General features: G+C 27.0%; 1 protein-coding gene across 1 annotated transcript in view; it reads right to left on the reverse strand.

Annotated features, from left to right (window-relative positions):
• The window catches only part of LOC110282461 (uncharacterized), a 62,371-nt gene that overhangs the window by 16,221 nt on the left and 21,417 nt on the right, over positions 1-24,733 (reverse strand). The window contains exons 10-12 of the mRNA XM_071188238.1: positions 22,922-22,953; positions 22,709-22,820; positions 17,767-17,911 (exon numbers count right to left, since the gene is read on the reverse strand). Of these exons, the coding sequence (XP_071044339.1) occupies positions 17,767-17,911; positions 22,709-22,820; positions 22,922-22,953 (289 nt within the window). The remainder of the gene's footprint in view (positions 1-17,766; positions 17,912-22,708; positions 22,821-22,921; positions 22,954-24,733) is intronic.

Genomic DNA, 24,733 nt, shown 5'->3' on the forward strand with positions numbered 1-24,733 from the left:
CACATATTCTCAAGAGCACACATACACATACTAATATAACATTACTGTTATGTATTTCATGCGCTCCACGTTTTTCGTTTTTCAATTTTTTTCTTAATTATTATTCTCCACTACTAAAACGTGGTTTTTAAAAATATTACTTTTTTTTTAATTTTTGTTAAGGCATAATAAAAGTAATTTACTCAGCTTCTCTTGAAAGTCGTTGAGTGCATACCTCCACTTAGCTCTGCTATTATAATTTTTAGCACTGCATTTTTAATTTTGAGCTGTATTCAAAATTTGCTATATCCTAAATTTGCCTTATCCTAAAAACAAGTTTCTTTGTCATACACATCAAAATATTATGATATAATGATCCGACACTTTGAGAGCATTATCCGTAAGATCCATTTTATCGCAATATCCAATTTCACCGTAAAATATGATAACATACTTTTTACAGTAATACTTATTTAATTTAAATAATTCTGTAGTTTTACCATAATTATAACTGTAAAAATCATATTATATCAGATTTTTTGTTCTACAACATCTCTGGCAATAATGTACTTTACGGTAAAACGTACTGGCACCTTAGTGCCGGTAGATTTTATCTTAATATATTATTATTATGATCAGTATATATTCTAAATTTGTCATATCCTAAAAACAAGCTTATTCGTCTTACACTGTAAAATGATACAGTATAAAGTACCGGCACTTATGATGTATCATCTGTAAAGTCCATTTTACCCTAAAATTTATCGCAATTTTTCAGTGGTATGTAATTAAAGTAATTCAGTGATTTTTCGGTAATTATTACTGAAAAAATTACGGTATATACGATTTCTTGCTGTGTAACAAATTCCGGTAAAAGTGGATTTTACGATAAAATGTACTGACACATTTTCTGGTACTTTTTGCCGTAATTTGATCCAGAGTTTTTTTTTGTAGTATACACAAATCAGTAGTTTTTTTAAAAGTGTATATGACAGTTTCAATACTTTGATTGTTTTATGCTAAGCCTGATTGCCTTATCTTAAAAATGAGATTATAATATCTGAAATTATTCAGAGGTTTTTTTTTTGTAGCTTTTTAAAAACTTAATCAAAAGTAACCCGAAAAGAGTGAAATGAGTAAGAGACAAATTGCCTCAGATGAGAAATGCTGAGCTTAATTAAACGAATAAAAAATTTCATTAATTTAGCATAGATCCTCAATTTTCAAGGTTATTTAAATTCGTTTATTATGGGTAGTAAAAAGTTCATTAATTGATTATATTCTTAATGCAATTATTAATTTTTGTGTTTTAGAAGAAACCTTTTTAAGTCACATTAAAAATATTAATCTTTTGGATAGTTATTTTTTAACATTTTTTCCTTTTTAATAGTGTCTGAACCAACCAAAATATTTTCAGTTTTTCCAAATAAGCACTTATTCTTAAAGATAATTGCATTTCAATTTATTTTCGCATGTTTCTCCATTTTTTTATTTTAAAAAATATAACCGCAATTTGGTTATGAATAAATGGAAAGCCGTTATATGACAATATTGCAAAAGTTCGATTCGCAAATACGTTTTATGAATACATAAATCTCAGTCTCGATTCGAATGCAAACTTCGTTTGAAAATTCCGGGGACTCTTGAGCTCTTTTGCAGAAAGAAAATGGAAAAATAGTGTATGGATTGTTTTAAGAGTCGGATTTAATATTCAAAGCATTCTTAAAATGAACATAACATCAATTAATTAATTACGGTAATTATTACTGTAAAAAAATAAGTCAGATTAAAAAGTGGATTGTTAAATTCGATTGGATTGTAAAAATTAGATCATTAGATTAGTAAAAATTATATTAGATTTTTTGTACCGTAGCATGTTCTGGTAGAAATGGATTTTATGCTAAAAAGTGCCGGCACCTTCAGTGCCGGTCCTTTTTACCGCAATTTGAACCAAAATTTTTTACAGCATGCGCCTGACTTACAAAAAATTAGCCTAATAAATTATAAATAGGTACATAAAAGAATATACCTCTATAATATCTTTAAAATTTTAAAACCTACTTGTAAATTTGTATTTTCTAGAAATAGGAGAATATAAGGACAAAAAGCTCTATAATTCGTATTATCTAGTTATTTCATTTAGAATATTAAATTTTAAAAAAATAAAATAATTAGAAAGAGGAAAGTGAATTATAGAATAATCAACTTAGCGTTTTATAAATTTTTTTTTCATTTTTGAGGAAAAAAAATGGTAAGGTACTAACTTTAATTTAAATACATACCGGAATTTCTTTATTGATATGTTTTTGAGAATTCTGGAAAAGTCGAGTCGCATTTTATTATTGTCTTGCGCTTGAGTTACCAAAAAGTACAAGCGTGTTTTGTCAGAACGCATTTCATTTCAACTAACGTTTTTATTTCACAGTATTCCATGCATTTATTTATTTATATGCTTAAAACTAAAATTTTTTCCACTTCCTTTCGGGACTTTATTAGAGATCTACAATTTTATTTGGGAAAATAAAACTACCTGACAATTTGTTTCGTTCAGAACAAAATAAATTAATGCTTACATTGTCTCCTATGCTATAGAATTTTGGATAAAATATCTGTTTTATATAAAAGCAAACTCACGAAAGAAATAGAATACATTGAAAACATTTCTTCCTTAAAATTAACATTTGGTAAAAAGTAATGTATAACCTAGTTGGTCCTATACTTTAATTTGAATGCAATTTAACATTATATAGGTCATGATTTCTTCAAATATGTCGGCTGGAATTTCGGTTAACGATATTATACGCTTTGACTTCTATATCAGTATAAATTCTGTTGGCAATGACCGGAATATGATTAAATCTTGCATTGATGGACACGTAGCTTCAGTACAGTTTTGAGTGCTAGATGTAGTTGGAAATTTGGCTTAGAATTTTGATTGAAAGATTCTATAAACATACTATCATCGAAGTTTTATCGTAATTTATATTTCTTAAAAAAATATTTATTAAACTAATGTAGTTTTTTAAAATGTTAGGCTTTAGAAAGTCGTAATTACAAAATGGCTAGCCTTAACTTGGGTTTAAAAAATAATTAATACCAAATTATTAAAAGAAATGGAAGAAAAAATAGCGCACCAAATTATTTGGGTTGTACTCATTCACGAGATATCAATATGCATACATGTAGACAGATATTTATTTTTATTTACAAAGTGATGAAAATATCCCCTGCCATAACCTTGCAACGTAATATTTAGTATTAAATGTATTAGATAAAAATAACAAAAACTGATAAATTGTTAAAAAAGGAAGATTTATTTTTAATAGTTACATTTAAATTTCATGCAAATATGTAAATATGTAAATTTCATTCAAAATTTAGTCAGCGTATGTAGTTAAAACAATGAGTATTCAATTTATATTAAAAGCAATCAATTAAATTTTAAGATTTAACATTTGTGTCAGATATTTTTAAGATTTAAACATTTAAGATTTAAAAATCTCTTGAAAGAAAAGATTTCAACGAGTTTTAAAGTAAACAAAACTTGAATAAAGTCGTTGCAGTAGTAAGCGAGAAAAACTAATAATTTTAATTTTCTCTCGATACAGTTTAAAACTAAATAACTAAATCAAATCCGTGTTAATATAATAAAAAATTTGAAACGCTTTATTTAAGTAACTTTTATCTTTTCATAACATTATATGTTTATTGCCAAAAAACAATTACTCTCTCTCACTTTAATAAATTATTTAAAAATTCATACAATCTGATTTTTAAAACAAATTATTCCAAAAAGAAAAAGTTTCGAAAGAAAGTTTAAGTTATCAAACTTTTAAGCAAATCTTTAATCAATTCATTTTATGAACTATTTTGCGTTGTCCAATGTTCATTTTGCAATGCAACTTTCTTGTTCAAAGCCATCTACTAAATTGTAAAACAAGTTAAAATGCCTGTGTTGTCAGTATATCAATCTTGTTCCCCCGAATCAGTTTTCTAAAAGAACCTTCCAAAAAATAAATAAAATACGAATTCAATGATTTGAAAAATTCTATTTCCCAATGAAATAGGTCTTCCTTGGCAGGAAATTGATTTCTTTTGGTGTATGCTTTCCTTTGCTTCAAAAAATCTATGGATTGTTACTGTTAAAAATATGAATAGAACTGATTTCCTAACTGTACATAAAGTAAACATAAGTTTTGAAACAAACAATTAACAAGCTATAACTTAAAGTTTGTATTAAAAACAAAAATTACCAATATTTATTTTTGATTTTTTGGAAGTATTTCCATTTTATCAATTACTACAGCATTTTTTTAGTTCTATTAGTGATCATGAAAAGTTTCATAAATACACTCTTTCTTTGAAAAGGCATCTCTATATAATTAATATTAAGACTGTTCCAAGCACAAAAGTTTATTTGAGATTCACTTAACCAGTTAGTTGTATTCTGTCTCAAAACCAATAAAGTTTGTAGTAAAAGAAAGTTTTTTGAAGAAACTGGCACAACTACTTTCTGACACTTTCCACTTGTCAATGTTTTAATAATTTCTACATTTAGAACACGAAGAATCCATTCGAAATTCTTTGAAAAAAAAATTTAATAATTTTTGTGTAATATAGGTATAATTACATATTACATTTTAATTATAAATTAAGTATATTTGTTTGCTAAAACGCTTTTTTGTATTATTAATATGAACACTCTCGGAAATAAAACTCTCACTTTTGATGATTCATCTTTGAGCTATAGTTCAATAATTTTGAATATTAATTCGTCGCGAAACGAAGCGTGTTGAAACGGGAACTCACAAATATATATGACGAAAACGCTTCCTTAACTCAAAACTTCCTCCTGGTGCATTGTGACAGATTGTTAGAATTGGGGAATGACGAAACTAGGATGAAGACTAGACGATCAAAAATTAAGTGAATAACGAATCTGACCATTTGCATGGTGGATCCCGTGTTCGAATCCCGCTGTGGACACAGGTGTGTAATTATTCTATTTGCCCTTATTGTGTTGTGCCACCTATATGTTACCCACGTTAGAGTGATTGTTAGAAAAGTTAGATACATTAGAGAACTACCAGTTTTTATTTGGAAAAAATAGAATGACAATATATATGCTTAGTTTTGACATTTTCTTTTAAGAGTGACGATAGTTATTCCATCAATTTTACGAAACTGTTGGTCGAATCATATACCAGGAAACGATTTCGTAAAAAACAACGACAGTTTCTCGATACTTAAGTATCCATTTCTTGTAGTGTTAAAGCCTTATTATAAGGCTAATAATTACATTGCTTTAATATTAATAAGGCTTAATAAGTAACGAATACAATATGGCAATTTAAAGATTATTTCTAAATTAAAATGCATCCAAAATGTTTGCTATTTAAATTGATTACCATGAATTAGCACTTAAACTTAACTCGAATTTCGCAATTAACACCAATAAATTTGTAAAATAAATGTATTGGTGTTGATTACTAAATTTGTGTTATGTTTACGAACTTATTCGTCTTTCAAAGTCCGTAATATTATACATAACTATAATTTTGATATTTAAACAAACTATTATTTGTTAAACGAACTAGATCATTTTCTAAAATTATTTGCTATGAATTTCAAATTTATTAACTTCCTTCATTGTTTGTGAGTGAAGTTTTAAAATTCTCAGTTTGTTTATACGTCGTAATCCTTTTGGTGTTGATTTTAATACATTCTATTTCATTTCTGAAACTGCTTTTATAGCTCCTTATGATCTTATTAGTCAATCAAGTAAGTTAAAATCTTCGAATTCAATTTAATTTATTCATAGCATTTGATTGTATTCCAATGCACATTATTCTCGTCTTTATCAATTCAAAAATGCATGAAACATTTCGAATAAGTTTATGATTAATAATAAAACACATCTTTAAAATTAGAATTTATTGTTTAATAAATCTCGTATTTGAATTCTTAGATGTTAGAAAATGTAAATTTTGTTCCGTCCTTTCATTTACGTCCTTGCTAAATACGTTAAATGCACATATTTATAATTCAGTCTTATTAGAAAACTTAGTTTCAAAATTTCATTCACACCTGTTAGGAGATTAATATAAACGGAACAGTTCTGAAATTTAATCAGAAAATGAAATACTTAAGCTGTGGTAATATAAGTAAAATTAAATGAATCTAAAGCTTATATAAATTCTAAAATCTACACTTTGTTACTTTTTACTCAGGGAGAGTAATACACAATGATATTATTGCAATTGTCTTAATTAATATTTAAATTATATACTTATCAATTTTTCTAACAAGTCTGACTAAATAGATTAACTGAATTCCTTCCGTGTACTGTCATAAAATAATTTTTCGTGAAGTCTTAAGAGTCTGAATGATAATCATATAACGTTTCGTATTCTTCAACCTTACTGTGTCAATACAACCGCATTCGGAACTAAAGAAAATTATTCATTATTCTATTTATGTTGCTTATTGACTGTTTTTGTTGCTTGTACATTACACTCGGACGCATTGTTTTTTTTTTTTTTTTTTTTTTTTTTTTTTTTTTTTTTTTTTTTTTNTTTTTCTTTTTTTTTTTTTTTTTTTTACTTTCTTTATTGCATTCACATTGGTTACATTGCTTCTCTTAATTTGAGCACATTGCACAAATTTTACCCTCATTCTAACTTGAATTCTTTTGAGTAAACATACTTTCTTTAGGTAATTTGATGGAGTTGGGCATTATTTTATTTCATTTTCTCTTGAACGCTTTAACTTATAATTATAGGTTTGAGTTCTTTCCTGCAAAAATAATTCAACACTGTTCCTCAGCTACTCATTTATATTTCAGCAAATAATTTCATATTTTGAAAAGTTTTAATAATTTAGATAGTATATTGCTTCTAAGTAATGGAAAATCTATTTTCTTACAACATCTAGGTTCTAACCCAACCCTCACCACTCTTTTTTCCCTTTTTTTGTTTAAATATGTTGCTCAAGCATATACTTCTCTTACCTATTGATCAACTTTCTCTTTTTCTAATTCAAAACAATGATCACAGCTTTCGAAATATGGTCGCTAGAAGAATTTTTTTCGTTATAGAATATTATTAAACGTGATTGACGAAACAGCCGAAAAGCAAGGAGATAGAGAGACTTAAAGCATTTTAATTTAAAATATCCTTTAGAAATATTTATATATTTTTTTTAAAGTTTTTTTTCATAAAACATGCAAAGGAGTTTTTAATAAATTTTTAGGAATATTTAAAAAAAAATCTTTTACTAGCTAAGCTTGCCATTAAATGATCACCTAGAAAACGATAAACTTTCCTTTATATTTTCTACATCTACTATAAAACAAAATTATTTTCCTTAGCAACTTGATGACCCAGTTCTATAAATGAACTTTGGCAGATCTAAATTACCGTATTGAACAAAAGTTATGAAAAAAGAACTACTCTATTTCCCTTTATATTTCTAATTGATTATTATGAATTATATTTACTCATTTTTTTCATAAAATTTGTAAAGGAGTTTTCAATAACTTGTGAGAAATATTTCAAAAAATATACTCTTTTAATTAGCTAACTATGTTTTATATGATCAGCTTGAAAAAGATAATCCTTTTTTTTTCTATTTTCTACGTATGCCATTTGACAAAATTCTTTTTTGAGCAACCTGCTAACCCAGTTCTATAAATGGAGTTTCGCAGATCAAAATTACCGTATTGTACAACCGTTAGTAAAAGAATTACCCTTGTATTTTTTTGGTTATTGATGATTATGATTTTTTTTTATAAAATTATTAATAAATTAATAAAAGTAATTAAACCTGAAATCAGTTTTTTGACTGTAAAACTCAATAGCTTCCTTAAAGGTTTTTTACTATCCCCAAAGATTTAATATACAGAAACAAAAGTGAACCATGTAAATCATGTTTTTACATGTTTATGTCATGTTTTATTAATTTTTAGCATAGTTAGTTTTGTAACAAAGCAGGCAAAAATTAAAAAAAAAACTTTTATCAATTCATTAAGTATCCTTTGTAAGTAGTGTCATCTAAGGAAGAGAACAAGTAAACATAACGAAAAATCCGAAAATATATTAGAATATCATCATAAAAAGTACACTGTAGCTTAATAAAAAATTGTTTTTAGATAAACTTTTGTTTAAAAAATATTGCAAAAAAGACTTTTACAAGGAAAAGGCGTTTTTGATAAAGAAAACCGTCAATTTTATGGAAATACTTTTAATAAATTACGAAAAGAAAAATTTGAAAAAAGTATTATCTAGGACATTTTTTTTACTTCTTATCGAAGAGACTTACATTTCAAATCTTATAAAATATTTAGAAAACTTCTAAAATAAAATAAATTCCTACATCAAAAGTAAACAACATTATTTTTATAGAAATTTCAAAACAAGAAAAAAATCAGTAAGACATATTTTTTTTATATATTACCTTAATGTTACATACAAAAATTTATTTAATATTTTAAAAGTTATAGTGTATTACTAAAATAAATGTGCATTTCGGAGAATACTTTTTTTAACACTAGCTAGAAACTTACTTGTAATGAAAGTTTTTATTTTATCATAATCAGATGTAATTGCTAGTGATTCAAAAATACACTTTATCTATTAACGTTAACAAAGTAATAATAAATAAGTTCAATAAAGGAAATAAGTTCTGCATGCAACCTAAAACTCTTTTCCAAATTCATTTTTATAATTTTTTTATTTACTTATTTATTGTAAGAAAAATAATCTTTTAAATTTACATTATATTCCAGATAATAAGTAATTATAATTTTTTTTTTTCAATTTGTGCTTAAAATATTTTGACATTCTAAAATGTCATAATTTCGACTGCATGAAAAATTTTTGTTACTTAAACACAAAAAAATGGCAAGCCCCACGAGATATTATTAATCATATTAGAATTAAATGATTGAAAAAATATTCAACATTATGTTGGACGAAATTAATGAAGAAAAACGTTACTTTATAAAATTATAAGTATTATTTTCTTGACATTACATATTAATGTTCTTTTATAATAAATTAAATTTTATTTGATCTTAAAAATTAGGTTAAGGTACTTACGTTGCACACATAATGGAATGTTTTATCTATTCAATTAGTTTTTAACATTATACATTTTTTAAAACACATTTTGCTTAGATTTTAATATATTCTAGAAGGTTTCAAAGAGACATCAGGATTAATAAAAAATAAGCTTTAGAAAATCTTTTGTGTTTGAAAATAAGTAAATGTATACTTAAGGTATAGTTAAATATTTTAATCTCTAAAGACACTCAAATAAAGGCAAGGTAATGTTAATTTTATAAAAAATCTAAGTTATGCATTTATTAAGGAGAGCAACACAATAAAAACTTATGAAAACGGATTTTTTAATGCCCTTTGCAAACTGTTAGAATAAACTGAGTACATTTATTTTTTATCTTATTGTACACACCTTTATTTTATCCCATTAAAATCACGATAGTTTAAAAAAATTAGAGTTTATGTTAAGTAATAATATAATGCAAGTACTACATATAATACAGCAATCCATTTGATACAGTATTACATATAATACAAGTAACAATAAACGTTAATTTTTTTTAATTTTAATAAATGCAAAAAAAGCTTGGTGAATAACTTTTGTTGTCATATTACTGTCATAGACTTAAGCATAAGGAGTACATGATAAATCACTATACTTGAGAGCAAGAAATGGATAGTGACCACAAAAGAGAAGTCCAACAAAAGAAAATTTATCGGGAGAGCCAAAAATTACTCGTTTCAGCCACTCTTCTTCTCATTCCTTCTGATTTGTTGCCAACAATACTTTACGTATTAAACAGAATTCCTTAAGTTTACTTTTAGTTTTCAAATACCTTCTTAATAATATTGTTATTTTTTATCGTAAATTTATCTATGCTGTCTATTTATTTTTTATCAATTTCCCACATTTTTGAAAATTTATTCATGTTAAGTTTTAGATATAGAAAAAGTATAAAATAACGAAATTAAAGCAAAGTTAATTTCAAGATTTATTTTGTATATATTCTGTAGTTGAAAAAGAACAAAATAAAACCAGTAAGCATTCCTCAACAACCACCCAAGTTTCGATAAAAGTATTTGTCCTCAAGTCTTCTTGAGTAAATTGTATATTTCCAATGAGTCTTTCTTCTTTTCTTTCTTTTGCAATTCTTTTGAAATCCCTTTTAAAAATAAACTTGCATTACGCATACTTAACTTAACTGTCAAAGTGATATTTCTGGTATGCATCGAACATTAATAAATAATTTGAATCAGTTGGGTGCTTCTAGACTTTTTGCTTTAATAATGATTAACTTCACTGGGGGAGGAATTGTTATGAGTTGCAATCAGCTCACCGTTATTTTTGGAAAATTCTGCTTTGCGTGCGTTACCACCTATGGCTTCCCCCCCCTCTTCTCCTTCATAGGATTGCTATCCTTATTTTGCTACAGTACTCAGCTGCTTAGACGACAGAATAAAAATACTGTTAAATATTTTCCTACTCACGCTAACATGTTCTTCTATCCATTCGGAGCCATAAAGAAAAAAGTAAATTTCCTCCTACTCTCTTCCGGTGCTTCATATACCCCATTCCTTCTTTGTAATACTGGCTCAACTTTGATATTCTATTCATAAATGATCTGCAGTCAATTTCTGATAATATATAGAAATTACAAAACCAAGCTTCTTGATATTCTTACACTTGCAAGCAATGTCAGCAAGAGATAGTTGTTTTCCTAGATAGGCTATACCTGAAGTGTTAGTGTAGGGTTTATCAGCTCACCGAAGCTCTTTTTTTTCTCACAACAAAACACGTGAAAAAAATGCCAGACATCTTATCACTGAGCGCTGAGGTCACTTAAAATATTCATTTCACTGAGCTTGGCGCATTCATTGGCATTGGTAAATGCTTGAACTATTAATACAATAGTTTGCTCGCCACTTTGTTTAGCAGGAGTTTTTGAAATATTTTTCCGTTAAAAAAATTTGTTTGAGTTCTTTGGTTATTTGGATTTTTAGCCCTCAACTCTGATAGACTGAACAATTTTGCATATCAAAAATAAATCTGAAGAATGACATTCCTGTTCTGCCACTCTTTTTTTCTTGTTTGAACAAAGGAACCATCATTATAAAAGAACGCTAGTCAGCTTGGCACAAAATGCAACTTGATTACATTTTGTGCCAAGTTAAAATGTAACTTGATTACAAACAATGACATTGACGAATAAATAACTAAAAAAAAATTAATTTTTTCCATTTTACGAACATATCTACAATATGTTCTACTTGTTATACTGTTAAGTGTAGTATAATACATATACATAAAACCAGTAAAGGTAAAAGTGCTTACTAGACAAGACTCATTGCGTACTCACGTACCACATACTTGGAGACCACTGAATAAATTTATTATGTCACTGAACATTAGGACAAAAAATATTTAAATATTTAAATTGGTATCGTCTGATGGGGTGAAATTATGCAACGAGGGGTGACTTTGTGCAAACTGTCATTTTTTCAAATTTTGCGTCGCGCCATCTAGGGTTATTTTTTTAAGCTCGGTACTGATTTGAGTTGTCAACATAACAAACTAATGGTTTATCATGAAATGGCAATGCAGACATCATTGTTCTTGAAAAATCGTGAGCTCAAGTTGCAAACGGTTTCAAATTTTTTAACGTCGCAAAATCGGAGACTGGAAAGTCTGCTCGGCTGAAGAAATTCTAGTTATCCCTGTCAGGAAAGTAGGTTATACTTTAAAAGTCTTATCAATTGAGATAACAAATCATGCATTTTTTTTTTGGTTTTTAATTATTATAATGTTAGTTATTTAATAATTAACAGTTTGCACAAAGTCACCCCATCAGACGGTATGTAGTTTATAGAAGGTGAGGCCTGAGAGGCATCTATCGTGCACGAAGGGTTAAACATTAATTGTTCGTGAACTTAAAATAAGATACTGAAATATTTTTTTAAGTTTAAGTAAATAAATGGCCATATGTAATAATAATACAAATAATAATAAATACCAGCATTTCGGATAGAGTACCATCTATCTAAGATTGATTATTTCTAAAGTTCACCACTGTAAGTTATTTATAAAAATGTTTTATACCATGCTTTAAGAACTCGTTTAAACATAAAAAATATATATTTATATAAAATTTTCTAGGTCCTCTTTTAGCTTCATCTTATTGGATAGACATTACGATAGTAAAGGGCGTACTCAGAAAAAGTAACAAGAAATTTCTTTTCCTCAGAAAACATTTTTTATAACAGGTATTTGTTACAGGTAACGCTGTTCGTTATTTTAGAAAACGTTTTATTTTAATGTTTGTTCCATAACGATGAAAGCATTTTTATGCTTTTTTTAAAGAAACAAAAACTTTTATCCCTATAAGTGTTCACATTTTTAGAGTATTTCCGAGCACATTCTATATTTGACAATTTTTCCCCTTCAATAACTTAAACTGTTAGAGCCTAACGTTTAAGATTATCTTTATTTTTTCTGAAGAATATAAATACCAACTTAGTAACTCGAATTTGAAGAGATTAAATAAAGTTATTTAAAAATTAGAGAAATTTTCTGAAGTTAACGCTGTTTTCCAAGTGATTGAATAAAAGAGAAAAGATTGAAATACTTTTTTATGTCAAATTGTTAGCACAGATTTAACATCCAATGTTCCATTAGTGTTCGTTCATAACTTGCGAAACTATTTATTAAGTCTTATAACGAATCATTAAAATCATTGCGAATCAACGATTCATTGAACAATCATATTTGGTAATACAATATTAGTTTAAGATTTTTAATTCTGTACTTTGCGAATAAAGGATCAGTGCTCAGTAAAAAAAGGAACACTCTGAATAACTTTTGGTCTAAATATCGGATTTTCATGCATTGGAAGTTACTCTTAATGGTTTAAATGAGAGACCTAAAATATGTTTAACAATTAGTGTTGGTGATATTTTATGTCATATATATGAATAAGACACAAAGAAGTACTTTCTTTGAATAAACATATCTTTCTTTTCTAGAGATTAGGATTTCTGATCTCTAGAAAAATAGGATAGATAGGAGCAATCTATTAATTATGGTCTCGATAATTTGTTCAAGAAGAATAATTTCTTCAAGAAGAGAAGTCGGAAGTTTAAACCCCTTATGTTTGACTTATTTAATGTGAATTTTGCCTTATCTCAAGAAATTTTTTAGTGAATTGAAAAGTTTTTGTTCCTTAAAACTATAAAATTAGTTTAACATAAAATAATTCCCGGCAAAAATAGTTTTTAATAAATTATTATTTTTTTATTATTTGATTTAATTACTTCTGAGAAAGTTTTGAATTGTTAAGCACACAAATTTTTACATCATTTTGAAGAAAGTAATTTTATACGTCAAAATAGAAATTTTGATCGAAACTTGGAGGTATAGTTCTTAAGAAATTAAATTTTAAATATACGACTCTTTTTTTTGAAAAAAACTCAAAATCCCAGGAAATATTCAAATGATTTGGTACAAATTTTAAATTTTTTTATATAAAATTGCATACTTTAAAATAATGTAATATTTTGTATACTTCACTTTTAAAACTTTTCTTGAATGTATTTAAATAAAATAATAAAAATCGCGTTTTAAGTGAACCATATTTTAAGATAAGCGAACTTTTTAATTGTGTGCAAAAAAAATTGTTTTCGCTTAGGTCGTTCTCGAGTTACAGCGAAATACGAAAAAATAAAATTAACATTTTGGGGACCAAACTTTCGACCGTTCTGCTGACAAAATTATGGAAAACAAATTTCTTAGAATATGGACGCTCTCCCCTCCGTATGTTGAGTATCATAAATTAATGTCCGTCGAAGGAAAAGTATGCTTATTCAGAGAAAGAACGTTCTTGTGTATTATTTCGTAATTTAAGGTATCGTCTGCACTAAGTAACTAGCATATTTGAGGTCATCCCTTAAACCATTAAGATTGATACCCAGTATGCGTGGTACGTGAAGATCCAATCCCTAAACGTATGTATAAGTTTGAATCCCGCCAGCCGAATACCCCCGTGTAGTAAAGTGACTGATGCACGTTAAATCTGTCGAGTCGCAAAAGTCCTCCATGTTGATATAACAAATCAATACCTCTGGGGGTACTGGATTGGAGATCGATCGTTATCTGCTTCATGTGAAAATGTACGATCTGCGGATGATTGAACGGATGTATGAATGGGTCCGCCCTATAAGCGGGTGGGACGTATGGTGAGGCACAAGTCGAACTCTTGGCCATAGATGGCGCCACTGGAAAACAAGAACAATCGCACCCCTTCTGCCAAAACAGGCATACGTCAACAACAACATATATATAATATGAATATATATGATATAAATATATATGTGCAAAATATATGATCAATTTTTTTTTTTTTTACGTAAGAGTTTTACGTTGATAATGTGATTACTTAATTTTATCTATTCACCCAAAAAAGCTTTTATATATTCGAACATTTTTGATCTATTAATTTTCCTTTTGATCATTTTGGATTTTGAGGAATAACATACGCAGAAAGTAGCTATCGCTTGTTTAAATGTATTATCAGAGGTGTAATCTGGTACGATTCTAAAAGTATTTATACTGTACCCAATAACTTCTCACTAGTGCTGACTGTTAGATATATCAGCCAGAGCCAGTAAGTACCAACTAGATGTACTAAAGTGAATGCGAGCGGGAAAGACATTTTCCGATATAAAAAAGTATTTAAATCATTTTTACATAGCATTCTTTAATTGAAACGATGATGTAATATGATTCAATTCTTTCCGTAGTACTAATAGATTCATCATACTAAAAAAAAGGCATTTTTATGCCATCAAATATTTACGTCTACTGTTTTATTCATTTTATGAAATAATATAAATGTGATTGCAATATCAACCCTTTTTTAAGACTTGATCATTGTCTATCATGGTTACGATATCATTAACACTATCGTTATTGGGTTATGCTATCACGAGACGCTATCGTTATTCTACTCTTCCTGCTTTGTAAATCGATTATAGCTAGGATGCACTCTCATAAACTGTGAATAAATAAATGATCTCATTAATCATAATATTATCATAGTGAATAATAATAATTTAATTTTAATGTTTTTGTTCTAAATCTTTCTACATATTTAACACAATGTTTATATTCAAGCCTTCTACATAATTTATATATTTGTTTTTTTTTCTAAACTGTGGATTTCTAATTTGTTTGGAGTCTTTTTGCATATTTTGTACATTTATTTTTGTTCTAATTCCTTCTACATACTTTGCACATTTGTTTCTGTACTAAATCCTTCGACACATTTTGTGCATAAATTTTTATTCTAAATCTTTCCATAATTTTTGAGCATTTGTTTTGTTCTAAATCCTTCAACATATTCTGTGAAGATGTTTTTGCTCTAAATCCTTCCATGTATTCAGTGCATTAGTTTTAGCACTAAATCCCCTTACTTATTTTGAGCATTTGTTTTTGTTCTAAATCCTTCAACACATTTTGCGCAATAGTTTTTATTCTAAATCCATCAATTCATGCTGTGCACTTATTTGTGTACAAATTAGTCTATTTCATTTTTTAAGTAGCAATCACTTATACGTATGGGATAACTCTTTCAAATATTGCACCATTTAAAATTAATTAAACGTACATTAACAAATAATTAGAAAACAATCATGTCCAAATTTATTGTGATTATGTTTAATTTGTTATAAAAAAATGTTCATCTGTTTTTGTAACTTCAAATTATATATATGCTCAGATTATAAGATACATCGCTTTGAAATGGTAGTTCAGCTGTTTTCTAGAACTCAAAACACACTCCTAAGAAAGAACTTGATTTACTTTCTTTTATTCGAGGAGATTTTTTTTAACTGAAATAAACACGGGCATTCTGAGAAGCCTTTGTGAATACTTTACTTATAATTCCTGGAGAATTTCGAACAGACAATTCTTTTTCTTTGAAATCTGGAAATGCGCAAAAGGGAAACTGTAATACCTTCAGAATAGTACAAAAGATTATAAAAATTTACATTGTGATATCGCGGAGCCATCTGATGTCTTTTGAAAACATAATCCTTATTCGCAAGATTTGTTTTTGCATCTGATTTCATACAAGTGCAATGTGCGTGAATGGATCAAAATTCCATTATGAAGTTATATTTTTTATAGGAAAAAAGCTTTTTTCCGAAATTCTTAAAATCTGTTTTTCAAGAGAGATTACTTATATCCTTTATGCTTATTTCTGTTGAGATTTTGTTCGATATTTACATTTAGACAAATGCAGAAGCTTTTCTTTTTCTCAACTTTAGAATTTAGAACTTTATAAATTATAAGAGTCGTCCTTATTTATAAATAAATTTCATTTATAATTATTATTAAACCTATAAATATGATTCCTTATTCTTCTTTAGAGTAAGTTTTTTTGGAAATTAAATATTCATTTATTCATGTTTATTTTTCATTCGAAAGTAGCCAAACATCCATTTGCCTAAATAAATAATTACTTAAAAGGAAAAAAAACTAATTTGTTTTAGAACAAAATTTAATCACTGTGTCTAATTTTCATATCCACATAACTTAATTTCTAAAAAAAGTGAGAAAAAAAATATCTAAACATAATCAGTGTTCACAGTGTTAAACCACTGATCGTTAATTAAAGTTTTGTAGTCGTTGAGTTGCGGTGTGAGAGTTTACTTTGCATGTGATACAAATTCAAGACAATTTTATTGAAGAAAATTTTTAGAACGATAATTTTTATGGCTGTTGGTGTAGAAAATCAAATAATAGCTTTATAAGTAGTTGAGAAAAATATATATATATCATAATAAATAAATTACAAAAAGGACGAAAAGAAAAAAGAGTAAAAGGAAGAAAATTAAGAACAATAAATTTTATTTACTGCGCATAAGCTGCAGGTCTGCTTATGCGCATAAACTAGAGAACTCATCAAATAAATACAAAATGTAGAGAAAACATGAAAAAAATACGGAATAATGAAAACAGAGAAAAAATAAAATATTTAGCAATAAATAAATAAATAATAGAATAAAAATCAGGTAAAAAATATATACTATCTTAATATCTTCATCAGTTCGCGCGATTATATCAGCAAAAAGGAGTGCTTACTAATATTGTATCAATCAAGATAGTAGCTTTATTTCATGCGAACACGTTTTATACACTATATCTTACAATTAACTAGCTATTAATAGGTTTACAGGTGTTATTTTTTGAAAATATTACTCCATATCGTATATAGTTTATCTGTGATGCTTTGAGGTTGAAATTATATCTTCACTGTTTGTTTAAAATATTAATTTTAGTGAAATATTTCTGACACAAATCTGTCATACACTATTTTGCCTCCTTACAATTAATTTTGCATCTGTATTTAGGTTATCAAAATATAATCACAAAACCACACATAAAATGCTGCAAAATATTGCTGGTTTTTTCAATTTTCATTAAACGTCTTGAACTAGATTATTGGGGAAAGTTCAGCTTTTATTTGATTCACTTTCTTCACAATTTTGTGAGCGAAATTAATTTACTTTTTTTCTTTAACTGAATATTTAGTAGAACATTAACGAAAAAAAATTCAACTTATTACATTCAAAATAAACTACCAATTAAAATAAATTTACAGAAACAACCATAATTTTAATACTTAATTTTTATAATATACTAATACAATTCCAATACGCTAGGTTAACATACTTCCTTCAGATGTATCTAAGATCGGCCTCTTGAAATACTTGATAACAGAGAAAAAGAGTTGTTCTAAAATCTGTATACTTTGAAGAAAAGATATTCCAAGCCACATTCCAATGAATCCACCAACGTAACTAAATATCTCTATGTCCTGAAGGAAAATATTAAAAAAATCATAGCTATTCTCTAGCCATTAATAGGCATTAAATATTTTCAAGTATTTTAGTATCTAACGCTTAGGAGTTGCTAGGGCATTTATCAATATTGCTAAAACTGATATTTTTCTAGGAAACTTATTTTGATATAGCTTTAAAGTTTTTTGAAAATACTGCGATATGTCAGTTGCATGAGGGGGAAATGTTTCGATGTTAATGTTAAAGGAATACTTTTTGAGTTATGAAAAATTTATGATGAAACTTTTTAAGAAATTAAAAATTCTCAGTTCATATTTTTTCTAAAAGTTTCTTCCGAAGAATGCATTAACAGTTAATCACAGTACAAACACGTATATGTAAATATCCTTTGGAAAAACTGAAGTAATATCTTGTTTAGAAGCTGAGAGAAGGTACGACAAAAAGGGTCAGTTTCGGCATTATTGGTGTACGCCCTATCTACTTCCCTTTAATTTGTATTTAATATCCTCCATTTTTAACAAGAAGACTTTTATTTTTAACATTTTCTAAACAGCGCTTCAGGTCCGGAACCTCTTAGAAGCCTAATACAGCCTCTTAAAGGCGCTAAAACAAGGAAAAAAAATTCAAGCTTCATTTATATTTACAAAAATTTCACCCCAATGGAATATACAAGTACAGAAAAAAATTTCAAATAAAATAGTCTATTTTTTTGGTAAAATAAAAGCAATGAAAATTAATACTATTAAATTCATAATGCATTACTTAGGGCTTATGCCTAAATCTTAATGCTAATCATTATTCACATTCACTAAAAAAATTAATTATAAATCATTTTTCCAACGAACTGCATAACATTTATTATAAAGTTTATTTTGAATTTGTAGTATTTATGTAAAAAAGAAAATTCGAATACTGTTTGAAAATACAACGATTATTTCTTAGAATTAATCTTAATAATAACAAAAGTCAAATAATGAAATTTGTCAATTGTAAGTTATTTTAGATTGGAAACTGGATTTGGTGAAAAACTGGATTTGTGCAAGTTATTATATTATCCTGGAGAGTTCAAAGTTTATACTTAATAAATGTCTGAAATTTAAATACAACATTTTAATTCGATGATTTTTTATAGAAATTACTGACGTTTATTAAATATTATTGGTGGAGTTTGTTGGCTAGTTATAAAATGTTTAGCCACAAATTCACCCGAATTGGATTTCGATATGACAAAAACATCAATCTGGAAAACTAAAAGATTTCTATGTAATATTCATTTTTATAATTTTAATACATGATTGACTCATGTATGTAATTGTATAAAATTTGATTACATTTTTGGATACACATTGTTTTTAATCAAATTGGAAAAAATATACGTCCATTTGCTTTTTAAATAGATAAATATTGCTCTAATCTCTGTTTATTCTATTTTAATTTATATTTATTTCACTTAATATAGTACTTAAATAAGCGTTTTAGAAATATTAGAATTCCATGTTTATTTATAGTTAATTATTAATTAGTTTATTTAAATATTTAATAATAATATTCTTAAAATATTTATTTTCATTGTGTACGTTTATTAATGTAAATATTCTCTTCCTTTTTAATAATTAACTCCAAAAAATTAAAATTAATATTATCTTCGATGAACGAACGGAAACGAAGGTATAACGGAAGTATAACGAAGGAAAATTAATTCCTTAAGGATTAATATTGTATGACAAAAATATATAATTTTGACTATTAAAGATAATATAGTCAACAAAAATCTAAAACCAAATTTGTTATTTGGAGTATAAATTTTTTCATTATAGTGCACGTTAGCCAGAAGCAAATAGCTAGACGAAAATTAGATTCCAGTGTTATTCCATCTGTTTGAATAAAAAATGTTTTCAATCTAAGTATAATTCTTAAAAAGATATATATTATTTAGAATTTCCCAGTAATGAAATTTGCAATTATGTACATTTTTATAATCATAAGAACAATTCTATTACTTTGTCATTTAGTTTAGATATTGTAATGTTATTAAAGAGATCTAGGAAATAATAATCCATGAAATACCTTCTTTAATATTGTTAATAATTTCGTCGAGGTTGTTGAAAAAAAAAGTGCCAGATTTAGCTACGTAAGTATTAGACCCATAATTGTGATTGCTCAGAATTTAATAATAATTTTTTGAAATATTAGACCGATAATTAAAATTTGAAATAGTGCATTTCCAACTTTTTTTAAACTCTTTTACAAAGCTAAAAAATTTTAATGATAAGATTTTTAAATTAAATTTTTATCTTTGTTAATCAATGTTAACTTTATCCAGAACTAAAATTCTTTGCAGTTGCTTAATAAATTGTGTATTATTATGAAGTTGCTTATAAGATTAATTGTAGAAGTATTAGTTGAATTTTCACAGTTACTTACATTCCCCTTATTATTATTAAGAATTAAAGTTTTCAAACAATGATATACATCCCATTTCCATTCTGTAAGCAATCCTAAAGGTTAGGAGAATCTATTGAAAATTTTTAGATAAAAATTATTGAGATTATTTAGAAAGCCTTTTAGAAATTTTAGAAAGCTTCTCTAAATTTTCTATAACATTCAAACTACCAGTAATAATATGTTTATGATACTTTCGAACTTATTAAATCTTAATTTCTTAAATTTTTATTTAAAATTTTATCTTCAAATTTTATCTCTTATAGGTTCTAAAAAAGTCATAATTATTATCTCTCTCTTTACAATGAGTAAGAAGAAAAATCTTCTTACGAGATATACTCTGATTCGCAATCGATTTTATTTTCTAAGTACTATTTTTTTAATTCATGTTCTGTTTTAAAATGTCTGTTTAACTGCAAAATTTTTTTGTCATTTATTTATTCAACATGATAGCCTTCTTTTAAGAATATGTTTTCAAATTTTAATTTCATAGATCAAAATAAATTGTATTCTCTGAATATATCTCCAAAACAATCATATTTCTATATTTTTCCAAAAACAATCATATTGCTATATTTTTCCAAGAGATAAAATTGTTAATTCTTTTCTGATTGCAAGGGAATTTAAATGTAAAATTTGTTTGAAATTGTTATTTGAATTTACACAGAGAATAAGCAGAAATTTATTTTATTTATTTTCAAATAAACCTAATAAAATATACTTTATTAAATTATTCTTTTGATTGAGACTTCGTCTTTAACATTATTCAGTTTTATTACGTTAAGAACATAAAAACGTTTTTGTTTACGTGGTATAACAGCTTCCAGCTTTCTTTAATTAAGACCCAAGTTAAACTAAGCTTCAATATTGACCAACATTATAATAATTAAATATACTTTCATTATCTCGTATATTTTTGAAGTTTGCTTAAAAGTTACGTTGCTTTGAAAGGTTTACATTTGAAATTTTTTTTTAAGATTTACGTAAGTATTTTTGGTTGTTCACAAATACATTCCATTACATAAATTTTATTTAGATCAACAAAAACTCTGATATAATTTAATTTTTTTTAAAAAAAAATGATGCAACAATCAAAATTAAGAATTTAACATTAAATGTTTTACAAGAACTAAATAAAAATAACGTGAAAAAAATCTTACACTATTGTCTTTCTCATTTTATTTATAACTTACTAATGAACTAAATTTTTTGCGAACATAAAAAAAATTTGTCTTTTCTTTTCTTTCGTTCTTGTTCCTTTTTTATTTAGAAAAACGCTTACGAGCTATTATCTTTGTTTAGTCAACATTAAAATTTTTACAAATTTAATGTATTCTCCCACTTTCCCTTAAGTAAAAATAAATTATTTTTATGACAATAACTTTCATGACTTGAAAACTTTAATGAATTATCTTTATAATAATATCAGTTTAATTCATAAATATCTTCCAATTATTAAAAGAATAATCAACATTACGTCCCGTCTTCAGAAAAAGAAAGAGGCGTGAATTAGATGCCTCATTCATTTGTATAATAATGGTTCTAAGCCAGCAATTCCCATATGGTGTTCCCCGAACCTTAGGATTCCGTGAAAAGATTACAAGGATTCCGAGAAGTAGGATTTTTTTTTTACCAGTGATGATTTTTGAAATCTGTAATTAAATTTATATGCGATTAATAATACATTATTTAGTAAATTTTACCGTTATTTTTATGAAATTGTTTCATGGAAATGCGCTTAAAGAAAAAAATTCCAAAGCAATTTCTTTCTTATAAAATTATAATAAGACAATTATGAGAAGGATATTCATTTTTGAAAAATTCTTTTAGTATTTCAAATCTAATAAATATGAACAAATTCAACAATGATGCAGTGTGTTTTTCTGAAAACCATTCTCAACCGTTATTTTCTTCCTTTTTTTATTTTAATGTAAACCATATTTCAGCTTATTCATTTTCAGTTAAACCAGGCAATAAAATAAATTAAGAACTCAACTAGACGCTGCTCCAAACCGGTGATTTTAACTGTCTAACATAACAACCAATTGATAAAACGATATGATGAAAAAATTTCACTTTTCATATATTTCCTAAATATTTTCTAAACAGTTCATAAAACTCAGATCATTGTATATTTTCACAATAATTAATGGTTTTTTTTTAATCAATACCTTTACAATTGCTGTTGAAATTTATTCATTAAGTGTCAGGGTTCTGCCAAAAGCTCGCCTATTTCAGGTAAAAAAAAATTGGGAACTGCTGTTCAAAACTATCTAACTATTAATTTATTTTGTTTCATGCATCATTCACAATAAATTACAAACAATATAAATTAAATTTACAACATTGTATTTAGTATAAAGATAGCATACACGTTGACATTTATTCAATAGTTTAAGATAAGCACTTGCCTCATATTTTGGAACGAAAGTATAATGCATAATCTCATCGTCATAAACATCCACATCTAGGAAAATCAAGTCTCTTTAAAAGAAAATTGTTCAAATAAGTAAAAATAAAATCAATCTAAACATTTATGAACCTTTTAAATATTCATCAACTTAAGGAAAAATTTCAATACTTACGAATTGTTTAAAGTATCTTCATGGAAGTCTCTCTGAAAAAAATACAACCACATTAATCAAAAAGTCACTTATCAATCAAAAAAGCTTATTATATTAAGTTCAATCTTTAGAAAGTCTACATCTCAACACATATTTACAAAGAGTAATTCCCTTCCTGCTTTATTTTGACGGGGAAAAAACATATTAAAAATAATAAGGGAGGTGCCATAAACTTAAAAAAAGTGTCCCATCGAAATGACGCCACTTCTGCTGACTATAGCTAAAATATATCCGTCATGTTTATTTAAGACTTGGAATGATGTTTCGCTTGTTTTACTATACCTTGGCCAGCGTTTCAGTGATGGCTGTCTTCAATTATGCCACACACTGAAACTGCTACTTTTTGGTATAAGATCAACTGAATATAGCCCTTACGTTTTCTTGAGGATGTGGGTCAGGTAAAAGGGCAAGTCATCCATGGAAAGTGGCATATTATCCAACACCCAACACTAAGAAGATTTTGTAACGTAAATGAAGGTAATATCTTGCTGGAAAATCCGACTTGGTTAAAGTAATTTTAGCTCAAAACTAGCAATAAATCCATTTCTAGAAATTTTTTATTATCTGCAGTCTTCATACAACTTGAGAGAGAAGCTAGAAGCTACGTTATGTTAAATGCCATATCTGAAGCCATCTCACGCAATTAATGAGCCTCCACATACTGTGCCTAGAAGAAATCTTCCTTTCTTTTTCCAATGTTATTGTAATGGCACACAAAACTGTCTGGATCATCTTAATTCGTTTATTTCTTATTCTTCTTTGTTTGTGGCTATCTCTTGACATTGGTTATTGCTATATTTAAATAACGCAAATTTCTTGTAGGTTATAGAACATGAAACAGTAGACGAGAAAGAAAAAAGAAAAAAACTCTTTCAAAAATGGTCTGCTATGAGGAGATTTTTAATATACTGACTTTGGCTATGAGAGTAAATTTGTCATTGAACCTAAACCAGAAGGTATTAGGGCTACAGATTAAATGGGCTTCTAGCAGTTTTTGATAAAAGGCATTTGAAGGCAATATTGCAGTCTTTTTCCAACAAAAAAATTCACATTCTCTTCCGCTGCGAAGTCTTCAAAGTTTTGGATAATAGTGTGCCCGTCATAAATTACGTATTCTTTTCTTGACGTCAATCCCCTAGAAAGCGTGAAGAGTTATCCTAAATAAGGCTGTATATGCAACAAAGAAGCAATCTTAGTCTGATGCAGAATTGAAGACAGCCATCATTAAAACTTGACAAAAGATTGATGCTATCGTCTATTGTATATATACTACAGTCAAACCCCGTAATAGTGAACACGGCTTATAGTGAACTCCCGGATATAGTGATCGAAATGCTCGGTCCCGTGCCTTGCTATACTCTTATAATGCTATTTTTAGTGGATATAGTGAACCAAAAAAGTGAGGAAGTTGGATATAATGAACTTTTTTCTGTCTTCGACCGATTTCCCCCCTATTTTCTTTGTAATAATTTTGAAATTTGTACTTCAAAATAAATACATATACCGATTTTTAAAACCATCTATAGAAACTACTTTTATGTGCTCGAATGGACAGGTTTGAAAAGCGGAATAACAGAAATTCAGGAAAAATTATCTGAGAGTCGGGAAGTGTTTCCATATCTGATGTTGAGGATTGCTCATCAGCTAAAGATTACTAATTTTTATTTGTACGCAAGACGAAGAGTGATGAAAAATAACACATTTTTTGCTACTACATAATATTTTTCAGTCATTTATATGAATATAATGTAATAAAAGGGAGGAGTTTGGGAA

Source organism: Parasteatoda tepidariorum, chromosome 2 (genome assembly GCF_043381705.1).
Source record: "Parasteatoda tepidariorum isolate YZ-2023 chromosome 2, CAS_Ptep_4.0, whole genome shotgun sequence".
In the NCBI taxonomy this organism is placed as follows: Eukaryota; Metazoa; Arthropoda; class Arachnida; order Araneae; family Theridiidae; genus Parasteatoda; species Parasteatoda tepidariorum.